The 22623-nt window shown below is 38.9% G+C and overlaps 2 protein-coding genes across 3 annotated transcripts in view; one reads left to right on the forward strand and one right to left on the reverse strand.

The window, feature by feature from the left end:
- invs (inversin) overlaps positions 1-8808 on the reverse strand; it is a 33305-nt gene extending 24497 nt beyond the window's left edge. For both annotated transcript variants that reach the window (XM_059338661.1, XM_059338660.1), the window contains exons 1-2: positions 8678-8808; positions 8014-8120 (exon numbers count right to left, since the gene is read on the reverse strand). In XM_059338661.1, coding sequence (XP_059194644.1) covers positions 8014-8016 — 3 coding nt within the window. In that variant the 5' untranslated portion in view covers positions 8017-8120; positions 8678-8808. The remainder of the gene's footprint in view (positions 1-8013; positions 8121-8677) is intronic.
- Positions 8809-8897: 89 nt separating this feature from the next.
- erp44 (endoplasmic reticulum protein 44) lies at positions 8898-22335 on the forward strand. Its single transcript, XM_059338662.1, has 11 exons — positions 8898-9079; positions 12390-12462; positions 13489-13528; positions 13883-13998; positions 15558-15742; positions 16066-16181; positions 16276-16450; positions 16675-16786; positions 16875-17016; positions 20070-20172; positions 20776-22335. Exons 1-11 carry the CDS (start codon positions 9020-9022, stop codon positions 20884-20886), a joined length of 1233 nt encoding a protein of 410 aa, XP_059194645.1. The 5' UTR covers positions 8898-9019; the 3' UTR covers positions 20887-22335.
- Positions 22336-22623: the final 288 nt, after the last annotated feature.

Genomic DNA, 22623 nt, shown 5'->3' on the forward strand with positions numbered 1-22623 from the left:
TCCTAGCAGTCTAACTTCAGTAATACTCTGTTATCTATATTATATTCTGTTACCACAGCAACTATATGGCCCTCACTTAATGTTGCCGTCAAAAGTAGGAGGAATAATGTGCTTTCTGGATTTTGGGGAGAACTGTCCCTTTATCATCCTCTTACACACACAGCAACATCGGAAGTGTTAATTCAACTCACAGAGTGTTAAATGTAACACTTTTTCTGAGTTTATATAGTTCTCACGGATTCCGAGTTAAAATTACACTTTGAAAAGTGTTAATATTTTAACTCTTTAATAGTGTTAAATATTTGACACCCTTTATGACACCATATAAGTGCACTTTTAACTCCAAATTGTGTTATCCCTTTCACTAAGAGTGTTAATTTTTAACATACATTGGGTTACTTTGACACATTAAAGTGTATTTCCAACCATAAAATCATGTTATTTCCGTTCACTCATGTGATAATTAACATTCATTGTTTTGTTTTCCAATACATTAAAAGTGCATTCTGTCTTTAGCCGAACATACAAGTCACAAAATCTGAAAATCAACTCCAGCTGAAGTGAATCTAATTCAGGTGTTAACATGTAACTTGATTGACAACGCTGGCAGAGCTTTTTGATCACTATAAGTGTTAAAACAACTCCAAAATCAACACTCACCAACTCAAAATGATTAACACTGAAAGAACAACACTACAGATTTTGCTGTGCAGATGACTGGTATTCACTGTATTTCTTTTCAATCTTCACATAAGCTTATTCTAAACTTTTCCTTCTTCTGTTGACTTATTTTGATCTTTTTCGGCATTTTTGGAGTCAATATGAAAGCCCCCAGCTGCCCTGACAAAAATATGAATTGATTTATGAATAATCTTAGTTGCAGAGAAAAAAAACATAATTTGGCCAAACACAGACATGAGGGACACAAGTCGATACCTGAATCTATGCAAGGGACATTCATATTGCCAAGAGCGGGCAATTAGAGTTTCATGAGGACCTGAGTGTTTTGGAAACACCTACAGTGCATCCAAATTTGGCTAAAAAGGCTTTTGCAATACAGTGTCTGAAATCAACAAAAGAGGGTGTAAAAACAACACCAGGTCCTGTTGAGAGGTTTGGAGTGGTCTCATTTAGCCATTCATACGCGTTCCTCAGGGAGCACTCCACTTGTTAATATGAAGACAATAACTCAGAGTAAACTATTGATCACGGGCGGAGGTCCAGACCTAGTGATTGTGCATCTGTATAGGTATTGATTCATGTTGATGCTGACATTATTTAGTCTTTATTCATATTCGGCCTCATATAACCGCAGTGAGTTTAACAAAGAATCCAGAAACTCCCACGAAACCTTTCAGCAACACGACAGGAGTGCTGTAATACACACCGCTGCCTCCTCTCACACCAACACACACACACACACACTGGACACGTACTGTAACTAACACTTCAATTGATGCTGTTTGAGACAGACAGGCAAAGAAACCGGGGTGTCAAAGTCTGCGTGTGTGTGTGTTTGTATTTGTGTACAATGTGTTTGTCTGTTTGTTTCTCTAGCTGTCTGTCACCGTGAAGGTGTCTGCTTTTGATAGAGGACATAGCTAAGGCATGCTGGGTAAGCAGTGGGGAACAGAGCCTGAGCCTGTGGCCTTTATTTCAATTCTAGACAAGCAAGCACACACACACACACACACACACACACACACACTTTTTATATACGTGTGTCTTTATACAGTTAATACAGTTATAAAAGAGTGTGTTTAGGCTCTTAGCCAACATGGGGCTATTACTGGTCCCTATACCACCTACATATCTGTGTAGGAGTGTGTAGGAGTGTGTGTGTCTGACATGAGAGAGAGGCTGCAGGGATCAGTCCCTGGGTTTTGACTGACAGCTAAAGAGGTGGGAAGAAGGATAATATCAGCCCACAGGGATGCCCACTCTGTAAAGCCCTATTTCTACGGGACTTCCTGGTTCCCCAAGGACCAATGAGCTGGCTCCCTCAGCTGGGGGCTGGGCCCTGGGGCACAGCGGGGCCAATCAGCAGGGGGCGAGAAGGCTGAGTGACACATAGATCTGCTAATTTACATCATTACCACAATGCATCCTGACAAATGAGCCCCCAGGGTGTGAGCCAATCACCTGGGAGAGTAATGCAATTAGGCGGGACCACAGCTGTCAATCTCACAGCCACAGGGGTCAGGTAGTGGTGCCTGTGGCTAAAACACCCCTGCCTGCTGCCTGTCGTTCACACACACACACCATCTATACATGCACACATACGTATATACACATATAGAGTGGTGCTGGTGCTGATATGAGGTGTAGGATTAAGGCTGCATAATTAATTGAAACTTTATCAAAATCACAATATGGAAATTTAAGAACTTTTCAAGCACTTTCATCACCTAAACCATTTCCAGAATCTCACAGTCAAGTTTAAATTGTTACAATAAATGTGAGTGCGCTAACATTTACAGAATTAATTCATACCCACAGTAATCAATGTATATTGAGTAATATTGAGTATTTGTGCACAGAACTTATCTAGCTATTAGCTAGCTTAGCTTGTTTTATATGAGACACCACAAGACGACAAACAAATATGGCTGCAAGATCTCCCGGCTTTCAAGTCATATTCTACACTAAAAAAATCTTTGTTTGCCGTTCAAGCAAACTCCTTCAAGAATTGTCTCTAAACTGTACAAGGGCCTATTGAAACAACAGGGGAGAAATACAGAGTATATAAAGAGTTGTCTGGGAGCGATTGGCATAAGATATTTCAGACTCAACATACTTCAACAAGTTCTAAAAAATGGAGGGAGTTTGGTTGGAAAAATTTAATACGGTTTATTATTACACCCAAAATCAAAAATAAACAATTAGGCCAACAACAATATTGTTGGAGAAATTGTGGGCAACTGAACGCCAACCATTCTCATTTTGGTCATGTGAGAAAATACAATTGTTTTGGGAAGGGGTTTTAAGAGCTATGGGTGAAATTTTGGGGTATAATATCCCTAATGATCCACGGTGTATATATATCTAGGACTGGTACCAGATAATGTAATAGGTAAAGAAAACATATACCTGTTCAAGATCCTATCACTTGCAGCTAAGAAAGCCATTACAAGAAGTTGGCTGAGAACTGACCCTCCTGGACTGAACCACTGGCTGGACATTGTAGAAGAAATTCGATCAATGGAACAAATGACCCACAGTCTAAGAATTAAAACAGAGCTATATGTTGTAAGATGGACAAAATGGCATCTCTATGTGTCAAGGTAGTGTTTACCCCCTTGTGTTTTTGTATGTTTCTGTATGTGTTTTTATTGACTGGAAAAAATAAAGTTAAAAAAAAACAAAAAATCTTTACGTTACGGTACAAATTCTCACAAAAAGTAATCACACGATGATCATTTTAATGGAATGGAGAATAATAGTGCAAAAATGATCATTCCCTTCAACATTGTCAATAAATTGCAATCGAACTACCCATCTAAATAATTGAAATAAACTTTTTTTTTTACAAATGGTGCAGCCCTATGTGGGCTATGTGTGTCGAGTACAGGACACATTAGATGCTGCTTCTCCATCTTTCTCCTGAGGCTGAAAGGTGGGAGGTGGTGTGTGTCTGCTCCAGGGACTCAGAGATTGACTTGTGTCCTCTGAGGACTTACACCTGAGCGCAAGTGTGTGCACCGCCGCATACATCTGGGTGTGTGTTTACATTTGCCAATGTGTTTTAGCCCACTGGGACACCGTGTTGTTTATGCTCTGAGTCAGAGCTCTGTGTGAGAACTATGACAACAAAAGGGGGAAGAGGGCGGAACCATAGGGGAGCTAAAACTGTTTGCAGAATAGCCTTGCATTTGACTGGCATGTAAGGGAGCGCTGCTGGTAATGAGGCTTATCTTAGTCTCATTAGGTGTAGTGATATCATACCGGAGCACTCCACTGAGTCGATAGGGTTCTGCCCAGCATGTCGTTAATGTTTGTGGTGTGTGTGTATATATGTGTGTGTGTGTGTGTGGGCTGGTCGATGCTGCTGTGACTGGCAGACTGTCAGGCGGTACTAGAGATTAATCAGAGGCACTAATAACACCCAGGCTCTGTCTCATAACACCTTTGCTTGCCCCTTCATAGCTTCACTACTAAAAAAGAGGAAGAGAGCATCTTCATAAAGGAAACAGCCTGAAAATCAAGCACACAACTTCTGCAACAGCGAGCTGACACAGTCCCCATCACCTAGTGTGTGCGTGTTTCAGGCACTGCTTGAGACACTCTAAGAGTTAGGGGAGATGTGTGTTTTGTGTCATCCCATTATATCACTAATGAGCCGCCCTCAGCAGGGAGGGAGGGGGGGGTGAGAGACGGCAAGGCGGACAGAAAAAGACAGACGAAGAAAAAGAGTGAAAAGAGGAGAGGAGAGAACGAGAAGGGGGAAGGGAGACAGAGACCAGCTTGGGGACTTTTTCCTCTTCTCCTCTCCGTATCCTTTTTCCAACACCTCTGAGTCTAATTGGACTAAAACTGTGATCTAATTAAATGTCCAATTAAAGCGCAGAGAGCAATGTGCCCACCGGCGAATCAGAGTACAGGGACATAATCAGCTGGAAAAACAAACAAAAAAATCAATGGGACCAATGCGAAATGGAAGAAGATGGAGAAAACAGAAAAGGGAGGAGAGGGCCAAACAGGGAGACGACAGACAGATGAAATCAGAGTGCAGGGAGAGCGTGATGGGTGTGTGCTGCATGTAGTGTCATAGGACTTTCTTTAGACAAGATTACCTCACAAAATATATGGGTGTGTTCCAATACCCATTCTGCCATACTATTTTTTATGCCAGAATAGGATTTTGTACGTCAAATGCAGTATGCCAAAAACAGCAGGAAGTCCTACTGCATCTGGTCACATTTTGCAGTTTGCAAGCCAGCAGGCTTTATGGCCCTCCTGACCCACAATCCTCTGTGCAGCATACATGAGCCAGAGAGTTAAAGTTCAAGGAACAATGTTATGACGAAGTAGTATGTCCCAATTGTATGCGTAAAGCATGAAGAGTATGTACATTGTAAAGACGGCCGCAATATTAACTAAAAGTCTAAAGAATAAGTATTTTTTGACTTATACACAGCACATATAAATAGTTACAGAACAAAATATTATAATGTATACTGTTAAAATAACTGATTATTTTCTATATTGGTAAATTATTTTATGCTTGATTTCTGCTCCTCTGTTGTCTGTCTCTGTTGTCTGTCTCTGTGCGTGACGCAGGTCACTATCAAAACCTTGAGTGTAATATCTCTCTCTATGCATTTATATTAAATTAGGCAATATGATTTTGATACAATGATTAGGTTTGTGTGTTAATTTTGGTTTAGAAACTTTGAATACATATATTTCATTGTCTGTTTCATATTTTTTAGACTTTTAGAATCTATGTGAGACAGTGAAAATCCTTTGGCTCTGTAGACATAATATCTTTGGAAGACAAAACAAGGCAGGAGGTTTTTGTTGAATGTTCTGGAGAAGAGGCCAGGATGGCCTTGTCCGGGGCAGCAAGATCGTATGCCCAGCTGGCATGACGTGCCGTTGTGTTAATTGGGACTGGCGAATCAGCAAGTGAGGAGGGCGGAACTTCCTGGAGGATGTTAGAATAATTTGAATATTATACGTTGTTTAAAATGAAATGTTACTGTCTTCCTCTCTTTTTCCTCTTTGTGATTTTTTTCCTAACAGTCATCACAGGTCACTATGCATGCGTAATTCACTAAATCTTGATAATGTCTATCTCTATGCATTTATATTAATCAGGTAATATGATTTTGATACATTGATTGTGTTTGTGTGTTAATATTGATGTAGAAAACTATGATTACTTTAATTACATATATTCCATTTGCTTAAACTAATTAAGATTCTATAATCACAAAAAATAGTATTGTCTGTCTTATATTTTTTAACCTTTAAAAGAACATGTAGATATTGAAGAATAGTTGGCTCTTGTTATATTTCTGTAGGTCATAACAAGGCAGTATGTTCGTCATAACAAGTTTGTTAGCAGGCCACATGGCCTTGTCCTGGGCAGCAGTGATTGTTTTGCCCAGGTGGCCTGACGTGTGACGGTATGAAAGAAGACTGGCGAATCAGCGGAGGGGGAAGGCGGGACTTCCTGGAGGAAATCGACCAGCATGTTTTGTAAACAATTGTAAGGTTATTTTAATGGGTTCCAGGGAGAGAGTCGTGGTTCAGACTTCACAAACTGAAACACGTCTGTTTGTATTCAGGGACATGAGTTAATTTTGAACCCGGAGATCTCTGTAAAGTGCACATTTTTTGACGTATTGTAATAAAACTTTGTTAAACTGAGAAACTTGGACGTCTCCAGCTCTTCATTTCCCCATCAACGAATGCGCAGAAAAATGGTGAGGTTTTTTCTGTTGGTGACAGATTATCAATTTTCAAGGTTTCCTCATGCAATTTTTCTAACAAGGAAATCGCCAAGCATGTTTTGTAAACAAATGTTAGTATTTTAATGGGTTCCAGGGAGGGAGTCGTGGTTCAGACTTCACGAACTGAAACACGTCTGTTTGTATTCAGGGACATGAGTTTTGAACCCGGAAAATCTCTGTAAAGTGCACATTTTTTGACGTATTGTAATAAAACTATGTTAAACTGAGAACTTGGACGTCTCCAGCTCTTCATTCCCCATCAACGAACTGCGCAGAAAAATTGTGAGGTTTTTTCTGTTGGTGACAGATTATCAATTTTCAAGGTTTCCTCATGCAATTTTTCTAACAATACATAGCTTTATTTGCCTTGCAGCTGAGAACAAAGTCAAATTTTCAAATGTCTTGTGACATGTAACAACAGGGCAGATCGAATCAAGCACTAAAAGATTATATGTATATGCTGTGCCTTAATTTGTCAATGAACAAAGAAGGAAGAGAAATTTTCAAATCAATAATGTCATTATCAGATGAGTGCCAGTGTTGATTAAGGCTTCTTAAATGTAAACATACATTTTTTTTATTTATTTTTTTGTATCACTGATTTGAACACCTTTGTGTTTTGACAATGCAGTCAATTTGAAGAAGAGCCCTTTGGCTCAGTTAAGTAGTAAAAGACATCTCATTATTATTATAGATATGTTAAAGACTAAAAAATCCCTTCACTAATGAAATATGAATTTTCTGCAGCCCGGTGTCAATCATACATTCCAGTTAAACTTGTGACAGCTTGTGGCTTCACAAATCTCTCAAGACCAACATGTCTTTTCTGCAGGTAAAATATTAGTAATCTCATAGTACTTACATATAGTGCAGGGCTGGACAATACATTAACATTTGTCATATATAAATATAATTCAATTGTGTCTGTCTTGTGATGTTAAACTTTAACGTCTAAAGTAAGGATAGATATGGTTTGGGAAATACTTGAGAATTACACTAGATGTATTTGTTCCAGTTTGAATTCACATTACCATATAGCATAATGCAACAAACACAATATAGTGATTTTTAATACCTCAGCACATATTATGATATATGTCAATGTTGGAAGAAGCTTTTCTTGATATTGTGATGCTAATTTGTGCTTATTTTCCAGCATTAACAATTCAGGAAATACATTTTGCTCTTCCTTCTCTCCTCCACTGATATTCAGACAGGAAGAGAGAGAAATCTTCCTCTGACTCCATCTGTGAGTTGCACACACACTGGGAACCCCCTATGGACAGCTTTAGCCCATAAAATATTAATGCTGGGATTCAATTCAACATTCCACCTTAATCTCCTTAACAATTAGGCTGTTTCCACACACAATTAGGTTTGTTCCACATAGTCTCAATGGCCTTGACTCTAGAGAGAGAATTACAAACCGGTAGTACAGGGGAGATACCAAAGTAACTAGCAGATGTATCCAATAACTACACAAAATCAAACTCTTCTGGGATTTATAAACCTAAATTAAATGTGGGTGGATGCTCTCTATGTGTTGGATTCTTACCATAGCTGCGTTGAGGGGGGACACTTCAGCAGATGTTTCTCAGTTCAGTGCATCCTTCATGGGTGTGGATGCACGTCCAGGTCCCCTACCTGCCCTGATCCTGGCTCCTGCAGGGTCAGAGAAAGAGGATCACTGGCACACTGAGACCAGCCCACCTGTTCACACTAACAACTGCCAGCATAACACTGCTACTGTACTGATTACAGGCAGAGGGAGGATGCCTCAGACTGACACATACTATGTGTTAACCAGTCTTGTCGTCTAATCTGATGAGGTGCAATAATCTTTTGTTTAAGTAAGTGTCTTTGTTATTGAGCTGTGGAGTCTGTGTTTGATTAAGCAGCAACACACACAATTTTGCTGGATTTTCAGAGAACATTTGCAGATAGTTGGTGAGTTGTGCATCAAGATTTCTAACTTTGTTTTTTGCTCAATAATTTAAAACGCATTGTTCAACGGTGAAAAATAGGCCAAACAAAGTATTACAAAAAGTGAAGCATAATGATGCAACTCCCCCTGCTCAAGAGAAATCAGTTATTCATATGCGTACTAAATGACCACAGAGAACAAATGTGTGACAGTGGATTAACTGAATAGCACAGTAATGCTATTGCATTTCAATAACATCGTCTCTTCACTCCTCCTTTGTCTGTTTTATATTTACCGTTTGATGTCCTTTACTCTCAGATGAAATCTCAGAAAGTTTTCTTCCAAGTAGTCCCGTTGAATCGCCACTGTCTGGGAGACCAAACACTACAACTCCCGTTACTTTTTTAACGCAATAAACCGCCATGATTTGAGTTCCCTCCATCATCCAGGTCAGCCGTTTGACAGGTTGGAAAAACAACATTACCCACAAGGCCAAGCGAGCACCAAGGAAGTGTCGCTCGCGTTTCCGTGGTCACCGTGAGATCGGTTCGCCGTCGGTTTCCTGCTGCAGCAAGAAGAGCGGCGTCGAGACGAACTGGGAAGACTCAACACCACCATCTCCAATAACTACTGTACAATGAAACTAATAGCAATATCTCCCTCTCTTGATATCCGCTTCGTCACGGTTGTACTGCTGGTAAGCATATTTACTCCAGCCTTTGACTTTTAGCTCCAGGAGCAAGCTAACGGTAGGCTAACGTTAGGTAGCCTGCTGCTGGGTAGTTAGCTGCTAGCCAACCGATGAGCCTGTAGTGGCATGAGACGTGGCTTTTAAAGTGGCTAAGGTGACTAGCGAGCCTGTCCACTCCCTGATGAAAGTGCAGCTATTGATCAGGTCCACTAGGAAGGCCTTTTGACTGTGTTTCATCAAGCCACTTCCATAACTAATCAAGTTATCCAGCTGCAATGTCAACTTAGCCGGTAGTGTTGAGTAACGTTTGCTCTAGTGTTGTAACAAATCATAATCCTTCTTATATAATCGAGATGTTACTCGCATAACACGTCGTGTATTGCAAACTTTAAAATGAGCTAAGTTGGACTCCTGATAACTTTGTTGAGGACGAATGAAGCATCGAGCTAGCATTAGCTGTTATCACATACCTTTGCTAATTGCTAGCATGGTTAGTTTAAGCCTTTTGTTTATTAAAAAGGTTGGTCTGCTGTGTTTGATTAAACACAGTGCTTATGATTACACGGATGCACACAGTTATTGTCGGACTCATCGTGTATCTGTGTGTGTCTCTGAATGATGCTCACCGGTTGGTAAATTCCTCTGTTGTGGCTCATTCTTATTGGCTGACAACCCGGAACTAGACATAGCGCTGCTGCTGCTGTGCTGTTGAGAGAGTTTTGGGCCTGAAATGAAAACTTCTAACTTCTCTCTGAGTTACAGAGCAGTTTCTCAAGTGGTCTAACCACAGCAACTGTGGTATTTCATATAAGTTTGCAGCAGTGTTGGTCAAAAGGCAGAGTGGCTTTTTTAAAATTTATTTTGCACTGTTTAAACTTTCAAAGAAGATCAGAAAATGACTAAGATAGGTTAAAACTTTATTTATCCCGAGGTTAATTGCTGTGCAGCATTTGAAATATAAAGTGTGAAAAGTGCAGATACAAAGAGTGCAAATAGAAAAAAAGACTAAAACAGTAGTAAATTGCCAATAATTGGTTTAGTCACTTGTTCCAGCTTCCTATATGTGATGCTTTGCTGCCTTTCTTTGTCGCATATATTTATTCATTTTTTTAGTGTTTACTCTGTTAACATTTTATAGATTAGCGTATTCATTACAGAAATTATTGTCATATTACTTTATAAAAGAAATAATGTAGTTTTTAGATAAACCTAATTTTACATCAGTAAACTTTAAACAACTATAAACTTAGGGAAGCATCGTGGCAGTTAAAATTGGACTATTTTTTTTTTTTACAGTTTGAGCTGAAGTTGTTTCACTGTCTGAATGTTTGCGGCCTTCCTTGAAACACATATTTAGTTTTTGAAACACCCATCATGAGGATGACCGTCATATATCCTGTTTAAAGAGGAACTTTATATTGCACAGATCGCGGCAGATAAGAGAGAGTACAGTCATACTTTTAAAGTGTTGTGATGCAATTGAAGTGTTGACTTAAGCCGCTGAAGTTAAATAGGTGCAGTCGGTGTAATGATGATGATGATGATGATGCAGAAATATATGGGATTACATTTGCAGCCTGAATTTAATAATTTAGTAAAAGAGTTAAACTTTTTGTCATGCAGTCTTCTTGGGTTTCTGTCATGACATATTTGTTAAACATGAGATATTCCTTAATTACTCCAGGGAAATTTCCAGTATTAAGTGAATAGCAAAATAAAATGACAATGGATACTAACAAAGCAATAAAATGAACCAGAAGAAATAAAAAAGTATTAACAATAAATCAGAATGAAATGAAATATAGGCGCTTTAATACAAGAGTTCATTTAAGCTATGATTGCCTTTTCTTTTGGAACTCTATTTTCAGTTGAATCAATTTTTTTCCTCCTTTTCACCCTCCAGTGAACATAATTTTAAGCCTTAAATTTCCTCATTAATTCAGGATTATTTTATACAGTGTTGCAATCAGAGCTGCATTTCAGAAATCCACAGCTGTTACATTATAATAACACCTATATTCTTTTTTGAGTGATCCAAAGAGGGAGATACATGAAAGAAAAATTGACGACTGCAAGATTACTTTCCTAACTCCAAAAACTTGCATAAGACTGACAGTAGTTCCACCTAATTTTCACTTAAAGACGAGGTTTCAGAGAAAATGTCTGACAAAAACAGGATGTTTGTAGAAAAGTATGTGTATTACTAGTAAGTAACTAGTGATTGAAGGAAAGCAAATACAGTACATGCAGCCACTAAACTGCCTGAGGGTTGCTTGCTCTGTGATTTGTTGATGATGATTTAAATAACTAAGGTGGCACTTTTTTAGTAAAATAAACAAGTTGAAAATCCTGTGTTTGGACTCTGATTAGAGCAGAGAGATATGCATTTTTTCAACAGCTTCTGGGAAATTTAATTCAAAGTCCATTGTCATCTTGCTGAGCAGCAGTTGTACAATGCAAAATGAGAAAATGTTTCTCAGGGAATGCCATAGCATCCCACACATACCACATATATAACTTTAAACATTCACACAGAAATAAAACAATCTAGTCCCTGATAAACAAAAACTAGTATGAATAGTAAAGTACAGGAAAACAGGAAGTATTTATTAAAAAATTGCATTTTCATCCGCCATTGGCACATATCTTCATTAATCACAATAACTTGACAAATTGGTCAGTGTGCAGGGAGAATCAATCCAACGTGTGCTGTTTTGTAAAACTGGTTACAAGGAGAGGTCAGGTTATGCAGGAAATCATGAGAACACAAATTTGCAAAGTTGCTTTGTATAAATTTGCATGTCAGTGGTGACCAAAACCCAATACCAGGAACAACAGACTGGGACAAAGAACCAAGAAACACTGGAGAGATTATACGTATACTGCATTTGGAGAAAGTTGCTACATCTTGCCTGTTCTTGCTGCATCCATTCTCCATTGCAAACAAAATTATAAAGTACAAAAGGCTAGAATTATAAAGTATAAAAAATACAGTTTTCTCTACAGTCTACAATGATAGGATTGTATAAGGCAATACTTTGGCATGCTTCGGTGCTGACTGCTGAGGCAGGAGTTTAGTACCATGTTGATTATATTTCACTCTGTGAGGGCCGGTATTCAGCTGAGTCAGACTCTAGTTATGCTGGTTAGAAGTATGCTACCAGACTTGTTGGTTCACACAGTCTTTAGTCCTAAATTATTAATTTATCTCGGTCAACTGTCTTCGATATCCCCTCCCCTCCCCCTCCACATAGTTATCTGGACCATCATGTCTCTGTTTTTATGTTCATTTTTGATCTGTCTCTTCCCTGCGTAGGTGATGGGCCTCTCTACCCCCGGACAAGCAGAAATCACCAGTCTGGATTCAGGCAACATCGATGACGTTCTAAGTAAGGCATCGTACTTTACAAAGGAATAGTTTGGCATTTTGGGAGATATGCTTATTCGCTCTCTTGCTGGGAGCTGCATGAGATGATCAATACAACACTCATGTCTATTCATTAATATCAAGCTACAGCCAATACCTTCTTGGATTAGCTTGTCTTGTGCAAACAGCTTATTTCCATGCATTTCTTTCTCATCTAGTTCTTTGCATGAAGCGGATAAGCATATTTCCCAAAATGCAAAATGATTCATTTAATACTAATTCAGATTTTAGCTGTCCTCTTTTCCCCCCTCACTTGCCTTTAATATATATTAATATTTCCTTCTTTTTTATGTCCACCAAGGACGTTTTCAGTCCACTTTGTCAGACTGAATCTCTGTCTGTTAGTTAGCAGCGTAGAAAGGTTTCAGTAATTGAAATTCAAATCATCTCGATCAATTTTGAGATAAAAAATGCAAAATTGTGAAACCCCCGGTATTCAGCAGATGTGGTTTCTAAAAATTTTGGGTAAGCTGGGGAAAAAGTTCTTCTTGTATATATATATCCTTTATTTAACCAGGTAAAAGTCTAGTTGAGATTAAAAAATCTCTTTTCCAAGAGAGACCTGGCCAAGAAAGCAGCATAAAAAGTGACAAGTTACAACATTTAAACACAGTTAACATAAACAATTACCGTAAATACAAATGCAGCCATCGCAACAACAGTTGTGTTATACTTATTATAAAATTCTATGTGGTTTTCTTAGACTCATTGTTGGTATGACCTACTTGATATTCACTGGCCCTTGGCTTACCTTTCCACCAGATAAACATTTAATTACATTTCACCAGTGGGTGGTATGATTGATTAAGTGTATATGGCCGTAAGTCACTGGTCATAAAACTCTGTCCAGTGACAGCAAACAGGACTTTAAGATTAATTGCCTAATTCCTGTAATTATTTTTACAAGCAAAATATACATCCATGAGTGTGTAATAATGTATAGAGGCTTATATTTGTTTCTTGTTTGTGTGTGTGTGTTTTCTTGCAGATAATGCTGGGGTGGCATTAGTCAATTTTTACGCCGACTGGTAAGTGTGCTGTGTCTCTCCCACAGTCATTGGACCTCTTTTTGTTGAAATGAGTTTTGCTCCTGATGCAGACATTTCCTATGAATGGCACATGGTGCAATAAGTATAATTAGATTGCTGTCATCCACAGTAAAGATTTTGTTGATTTATTTCTAAAGGATTTTTACTTCGTGGGTCTGTCTGTTTTTCTCATTTGGTCTAATTAATGGATGGATAATGGAACTGTTATAGGCAGAAAATCATTTGTCAAATAGTGCAAAATTAAGTCCAATGGATCTAAAAATCAATTTAATTTACTTACAAATTATGGAAATCCTTTTGGCCTCACAACACGTCACCTACCCCCCTTTACAGGTGCAGGTTCAGTCAGATGCTGCATCCAATTTTTGAGGAGTCCTCGAACTTAGTGAGGGAGGAGTTCCCTGAAACCAAGCAGGTGGTGTTTGCCCGTGTGGACTGTGACCAACATTGTGAGTATTGCTTACCTTTTTATTCGGAATTTAGTATTATTTACAAGGTTTGTCCAAAGTCTTGAACCTTTGGATAAATGCTTAATCAGTTATGTTGTCAAGTTTAAGAATATGCTTAAATTTGAATATACTCCCTAAAAACACTTGCTTTTCAACATAATCCACTGCTTTATCTACACAATCACTCTTTTAAACCAAAAATCTTTTGCAATGAGCACTAATCTTTTCTAATGTAGATATTATTTTGGGATAATCCTGTAATTTTGTTCATTTGTTCTTTTTTGTTGTTTGAACATGTACAGATATTGTTGTACTCGCTGATATAGATAAATATAAACTGAGGCCTTCTGTTCTTTGACACCATTAAAGATTGACAGGATAGTTATTTTCTTGTTCTCTAATGCAGTCATAGCATAATTCATAAGTCCTCTGTTGACCCCTTACTCTAGAAATTAGCAAGCATAAAATAATCCTGATCAAAACGTACAATCAGAGTAAATATGAACAGCAGAATATACATTAATTGCTGTTGGTATAGATACATTCTGTAAACCTTGTTTTTAACAATATTTATAGTAATAATTGTGATGATAAAGAGTATATCAATAGTATAGGTAGCTAGAAAGTGCTTGAATTTGAAGTCTTTAACATTGTCAAAAAAAAAGACCGAACAACATACACATGCGATTAACAATTCAACTTAATATCACTTATTTTTTGTTTGCTTAACCTAAAACATGAAAAAAGCATAAAAATTTGATCCACAATAGTTAAAAGTATTTATTTTAAACGATGTGAGACAAAGACAAGTAAACTAATCTTCGACTTTTTGAAGTTGAACCAGGAATTTTTATTTGTATTTTTTTACTGACGTAAATAATAAATCTGTTGTCCAAATTATTATTATTATTAGTATTAATATATGGGGTGGGAGTTGTGTATGGTGATGTAATGGCATAAAACTGCTACAACTCTCTCATATATATATATATATATATATATATATATATATACACATACACACACACACACACACACACACACACACACACACACACACACACACACATATATGAAACAAAAAAGGCACACACACAGACTTCCTATATTTGATGCACATATGTACACATAGATGCCCGGGACACCAAAGCACAGACACATAAACCGCCAGCCTCAGCCTTTTGAGATAAAGCAAATTAAAGAGAATTATTGATGACCTGCAAACTGTTTGAAGACTAATGACAAAACTGCTGCTTCCTGTGAAGACGGGAGGCTTAGAGACACCCCGCAGGGAGATTGACACCTGCCACATGCACACACACACACTCATTCAGTGTGTGCAGAGAGAATATTTACTCTTGGCGGGGGGTAGCTTTCATGTGGGAGATCAGAGCTCCGAGCTGACTGAAGGCAGTGTTTTCAGACCGAGGTTTAACCACCGTCTCTGTCACCGCGCCGCTCCTCATCCACCCATCCCCATGTGTTTTTACTCCGCTTCTTCCTCTTCATCAATTGATTAGTCCTTCTTTACTTAACTTCTCCTCTGCCTCGCTGTGTAGCGGACATAGCCCAGCGGTACCGCATCACCAAGTATCCAACGTTGAAGTTGTTCCGCAATGGAATGATGATGAAGAGGGAGTACAGGGGTCAGAGGTCGGTGGCGGCCATTGCTGACTTCATTCGCCAACAGCAGGTCGACCCCGTGAAAGAGATGCACTCAATGGAGGAGGTTAATACTCTGGATGTAAGTGGCAAAACACACACACATTGCAAAGTTTAACCCATTGAAGCCTGGAAAGCATATACGTCGTTTTGTAGTATTTGTATAAGCTCTCAAATACTTTTTGAATTTCATTTCTACCTGCTACAGAGGCTGAAAAATCTATTATTTAGTAGAAGCGTTGACACTTCTGTTGAATTTCCAGAAAAACTTCAGGTTTTAGGGGCTTATTTTAAAATCGAGGTTTTACAGGCGTTTCAGGCGTCAATGGGTTAAACAAGTCATTGTAAGATAAAATTGTATAATTTCTTCTCTAATTTCACCTTTTTTTGCTTTCTATTCAACAGAGGGGCAAGAGAAACATTATAGGTTACTTTGAAAGTCGGGACTCGGATAACTACCACTCATATGAAAAAGTTGCCAACATCCTTCGAGATGACTGCACATTCTTGGCTGCCTTTGGGTGAGACACAACGGCGTCTTTATTACAGGCTTAGTTTTAATTCTTCCCTTTCCTTTTTTTCTAAAAACCCCTTTTATGTGCTTTACTCTTATAGAGCCATATCTGAGGCAGAGCGCTTCAGTGGAGACAATGTCATCTACAAACCTATGGGGGAGAGCGTCCCTGACATGATCTACCTCGGCTCACTCACCAACTTCGACCTGACCTACGCTTGGGCCCAGGACAAGTGTGTGCCTCTGGTCAGGGAGATCACCTTTGAAAATGGAGAGGTTTGTTACCTCCTTTTTTCATTGTCAGTTTGATCTTTGGCTTCCTGGTGTGATGTTAGGTCTGTAATTGTGGGCATGTAGATGTACATAGAGATATTTACACAACAAACAGCCTGGAGGATATTCATGGAGTCTGTGGGTAGTCCATCTGCTGAGCCACGGAAAGGCCCTCACTCCATCTGTCCTTGACGCTTTGTGTATGTATTTGTATTTGTGTTTTCTAGGAGCTGACTGAAGAAGGAATCCCTTTCCTCATCTTGTTTCATGTTAAAGAAGACACAGAAAGCTTAGAGAAGTTCCAACAGGAAGTGGCCCGCCAGCTCATCAGTGAGAAAGGTAAGCCTGTGTTTAACCTCTCAGGGATGCAAGCCGAATATCCTTGTGTACAGAAGTGGTGTTCATGACATTGGTGTCTCCTCCGCAGGGTCTATAAACTTCCTACACGCCGACTGTGAGAAGTTCCGCCATCCTCTGCTCCATATCCAGAAAACTCCTTCTGACTGTCCCGTCATCGCTATAGACTCATTCAGACACATGTATGTCTTTCCTGATTTCAAAGACCTCAAGTAAGTAGCACCTTTCACTTTCTCTTTAAAATGTAGTGCTTGTGTGCGGCAATATAATCCTTGAAGATTCACAATATTATACATTTATGATAAATGATAAATTGCTCGGCAGTTTCAAACAATATCAACATATTTTATTCCTTTTGCGATTAGCGATGGGAATCAAGAACCAGTTCCAAATTGTCTGATCCATCACAATCATATGCTTCCATATGTATCAATGCTGGCACTGGTTTTCTGACAGTTGTGCATTGGAAAACAATGATGTGAAATTCATGTGTCTTCCAACAAGGAGTCATGGTGGAGAAAAAGAAACAGTCCAAGGTGCAATAAGTAATCAATTGGAATCAATTAGAGGAATTGGACTGATGAGCAAAACCGAAATGGCACTGGTATCAATAAAATCTAATAAATTCCCATCCCTGTTTGTGATACCACCTTGTGTGCATCTCCCTTTTATACATCTAGAAAAGTAAAAAAATAAATACATAGGGGCTGGTAATTGTTTCATACAAAAATAAATTGTCATATGTAAATAAGAAACTGACCACAAATGTAGCTGTAATTAACAAATGAATCATCCCAATGTCAAATCAGTGTGATTATTTTCAGCATTCTTTTGGACATTTTTAAGTAATTATTGCCTGATACCAATACCATTTTTGAAATTGTTCATAACGAGATCTTCTTAAATAAAGTTAATTTCATTACACACACACACATGCATGAACACACACACATCAGAGAAATGTCACACCTCCTAAAATCTGTCCTTTATGAATGGGCCAGGACACCGGAGCTAATGTGACATGATTTGGCACGTGCAATAAGTGCTAAACTAATCCAGTCTAATCTAATTTAATCTTATTTATTCTGCCCCCCCACCACTCGGCCTCCCCCAGCCCCCAATCAGAGTCTGATCAGATAGACAGAAGCCCTGAGGACTGACCAGCCCTCCACAACCTAATTACATCACATCACCACCGCATGTGGCACACAGCTTGTAATTACATTAGCGCAGTGTATGTTATATATATATATAAATATATATGTGTGTGAGTGTGTCTGCATGCTGCTCTGACACACAGGGTTAGCTGTGACTGGGGACCTGCTCCGCCTGTGTGATATGACAACAGCTCATGACCTGTCGTTAATAAGCACACTTCACAGGACAGCGTTGATATGGATTAATGCTGCTTCATGACATGTCCGCAGGGACTGACGTCTTCCGCTGCTGCCACGAGCTGTTTTGTCTCATATCAACTGTCGTTATTGCTGAACTTTGTGTGTAGGAATGCCTTTGTCAAACACACAGTTACTGGTCTTCATGCAGGAACAGTTTGTACAAACTGACTGGCTTTTCCAGGCATGTACGAGTGATTTAAGAGAATTTGTTGCATTCACTTTCAATTTCTTGTACCCAGAAGTTTCTCTAAGTGCTTCTGAAATTCACGAGTGGTCCAATCTTGTTGGGCGATAGTTGTACCATGTACAGATGCTGTAGATCAGGGGTGTCAAACACAAATACACAATGGGCCGAAATTTAAAACTTGAATAAAATCGCGGGCCAACATTGAACAAATAAACCTTTTAATATATACCAAACATGTTTTGCTTTAACATTAAATATGGAACCAGCAACGCTTAGAAACATACAATATATAACTAAATAGTGCATAGACATGCAAAATCAAATTTAAAATAAAAAACACATCAATGTCATTAATTTACAATAATAATGTAATAATTTGGTATTGTCTCGCGGGCCAAATAAAATTACACTGCGGGCCAAATTTGGCCCGCGGGCCAGAGGTTGACACCCCTGCTGTAGATGCAGTCTGCCTCTCTTCACAAGGGGAGAAAAGTTTGAAAACAACAAAACCCTAACAATCAAGCAAGAGAGTTAGAAGCTGAATGAGGAGGAATTTTCCAGAAAACGATGTTTAGACTGTAATACAAATAATCCCTCTCAATCATAACGTGTCCGTATCTGCAGAGACTCTGGCCTCTGCCTATATTTTCTACTTTCTTTTCGTTTTGGTGTGTTTGGGATGGTTATGGGTTTGGCCTTGCTGATTCGCTGTTTTTCAAATGTTGTTGAGCCAGAAGAAGGCACAAAGTTTGAGTGTTGCTTTTACATATTGCAACGGACAAATCCTAAAACAAATCCATAAAATGCCTTTAAATCCAAATTTCCCTGGTCCTTGTGTCCGCGCGTGAGTGAATGGGCACATGAGAAGATATTCGGTAAAGCACTTTGTACACAAAGGTTACCATCGTACTATTATTTTTACTTGCTAAATTCCAACAACATAAAGCTCTGCAGAGATCTTTTTTTGTTTTTACTTTTGAGTAATATTATTGTGAATGTGACTTGCAATCTCACAAGATTTCTATTTTGTTCTTTTTGGCGACCTCAGATCTCAGATCACTTGTTTCATCATCTGTAGTCGTCGCTCTTTTCTTTTTTTGTTCGGCCATAATAACTTGACTTCCAACGCCAGCAGAGACTGGAAAGAACTGTATCCTGTTTTACACATGAGGAGCGTGTTGTGTTGGCTCCACCTACTCTCTATGGAGGACCAGCCACTGCTGGGTGATGGAAAACGGCAACAAACTGCATCGCTTTTGATTTTCCCAGGAATGTCGCCACAGACATCCAGTTTGTGAAACTGCAAATGCAGCATTACAAACTGCAAACACCAGTGGGCCATAGGCTCACTAACCATTGTGTCACCTTGACAATAAACAGTGACTTAACAGACATTTGTTTAAATTAAAATGTTTAAGCTTTTCTACTGAGTGAAACTGGTATCATAAAGCTGTGTTGGGAGGGTTTAGTATGCCGAAGATTAAATCTCACAAACGCACATCTTCTCATGAATAGGTGGAACCCACCGGGCTGAGGTTGCACTATTATGGCAGGTTTTTAATTTTGTTCATAAACACTTGTATGAAAAACCTTCACAGAAGAAAGTAAAAGAGATTTAGGGTTCAAAACTGTTCTTGCATGATGTCCAATGTGTGATTTTTTTTTTTTGTGTTTTTTTTAGTATTCCTGGCAAGCTGAGACAGTTTGTCTTGGACCTTCACTCTGGAAAGCTTCACCGAGAGTTTCACCACGGTCCTGACCCCACGGACAGCACGCCTGGACAGGTCAGACGGCAGCTTCAGCACGCTCTATGGCAGGGGTGTCAAACTCTGGCCCGCGGGCCAAATTTGGACCGCAGTGTAATTTTATTTGGCCCGCCAGGCAATACCAAATTATTATATTATTATTGTACTATAAAAGCTGACCCGCCGGTATTATACGGCGCATTTACCGCTAATACTAGATTTATAATTATTTTATTTTTAAATGTATTAACCTGTTGAAAAACTTTATTTTGATATTTAAATCAGAAGGATGCAAATAGAAAAGAGGCATACGATTTTTATTTATTTTTTCTTTAATAAATTAATGACATTGATGTGTTTTTTATTAGAAATTTGATTTTGCATGTCTGCACTATTTAGTTATATATTGTATGTTTATAAGCGTTGCTGGTCCCATATTTAATGTTAAAGCAAAACATGTTTGGTATATATTAAAAGGTTTATTTGTTCAATGTTGGCCCGTGATTTTATTCAAGTTTTTACATTTTGGCCCATTGTGTATTTGAGTTTGACACCCCTGCTCTAAGGACTCACTGAAAGTTTGTTTTTGTTATGTCATGCGAAACTTAACTGTTTGTTCTGTTCTGACTTTTCCCCCTTTAGGAGGAGACGGGAGGAGAAGTGGCCAGCAGCCCTCCAGAGAGCTCGTTCCAGAAGCTGGCACCCAGCGAGACTCGCTACACCATCCTCAGACGGGAACGTGACGAGCTGTGACCTCAACAGCCTTCCAGTGATCCTGTGACTCAATGCCACGCCCCAGGGTCAGGGAGGGGGTTAGGGTTGGGACAGGCCAGCGGGACAGAACAGCAACACCCAACACCCTTACTGAAGAGAGAGAGATAGAGGAGGAGAATGAAGAAGAACAGGAGGTCCAGTCCACGACACAACCATGATGGAATAACCTATATTTTCATAACTCTTTCACGTACAATTTTTATTTTGGATCAAAAGGAAGGGGGGTAACGACGAAAAAAAGTGTGTGGGCAGGGATAGGGGCATTAGGACAACAAGAGAAGTGTTTTTACTTTATTTTTTGGAGCTTGTAAATATGTTTGTGCTACATGGGAGTCTCATTGTTGGTCTAAATTAAATGCAGAGTTTTCTTTATTTTATTCCTTTCTTCTACATCACCTGGCTTTTTGTAGGAAAAAAAAAAACACCAGAACAGTTCCCTCACTCCAGTTGTACGGTTCTTATCTGTGGGTAGTCCAGGTTAGCCTGATAGGAGACGCTTGTTTAGTCTCACTGACCTCATGGCTGCATCTCAATATGACCAACTCTAGTCTAATTCATTTGTATAGCACAAGTTATAACAATATGCCTGTTTTGAAGTAGCTTTATCTCCATATCTTCTCCAAAGTTCTGAAGGAATAGACAGAATAACATTTTTAAAGGGGTAGTAGGGGTAACATAATTTCAAACCATGACTAGAGACTGAAGATAAAGACACAGAGCTACTCCAGCCTATTGAGATGCACCCCTTGTCTCCCTGGTACTGAATGGTTATAGATTATGATGTCTCTTACAGTGCTTAGAAAAGGTATTGCCCCCTCAGATCTTTTTATGTGTCACTGAATTACAGTGGATGTATTGAGGATTTAAATGTTATCAGCAGAAAATTCTGTTTAAGTGAAAGAGAATTCTGGCCCGCATACTAAATTCTGTGTTTAGTACAAGCCTAAAACTACACAATACCAAAAACACAACATCCCTGTCATGAAGCCTGGTGGTGGCAGCATCATGCTGTGTGTGGACAGCTTGTATCAAAAGAAGTACAGAGAAATCCCGGTGACAACACAGAACTATAAATGTATGTTTTACAGCAAGACAACCCCAAACATAAAGCCAAATCTGCGCAGGATTTCAGAGAAGAATGTAAAAGAATCAGTGTCCACATGTGTAAATGTGTTACAGGCCTGTTGAAGTAGACCTTTAAGGCTGTAACTGTTGCCAAAGGTGCCTAAATAATTAAGTTTTGTCTTAAAGGACATGAATACTTATGCAATCAGGAATTTTGTTAATTTTTTACCCAAGAAATCTGAACGCCTTATTTTTGTGTTCCGTCTTAAAATGCTGATTACCTCCACTACTGTAGAACATTAAAAGTCAAAGGGGGCTGGATACCTTTTTAAAGGCACAGTATTTGCCATAACACCTCTGAGTTGTGTTCCCTAATAGAGGAAAAAAAATGTTTTGCAATGATGTACTTTAAAAATGATGGTTATGAAATGGCTGTTGTTTTTGCTGTTATCTGTTAAATGTGTCATCATGCGGGGGGAGAAAAGACTGCGTCCTTCCCGGTGTTTTAAAAAGCCGAGAGACAAGAGGGGAAAACCCATGTGATGAATGGTGGAAATTTACAGTCTGCCACTTTCTACAAGTTCTCTTAAAATTGGTTTTGTCTCTTTATATGTCTTTGAGGTTTTGGTACAAGTCTAGATCCCCTTGATC

This window comes from Centropristis striata, chromosome 8 (assembly GCF_030273125.1).
Source record: "Centropristis striata isolate RG_2023a ecotype Rhode Island chromosome 8, C.striata_1.0, whole genome shotgun sequence".
Classification (NCBI taxonomy): domain Eukaryota; kingdom Metazoa; phylum Chordata; class Actinopteri; order Perciformes; family Serranidae; genus Centropristis; species Centropristis striata.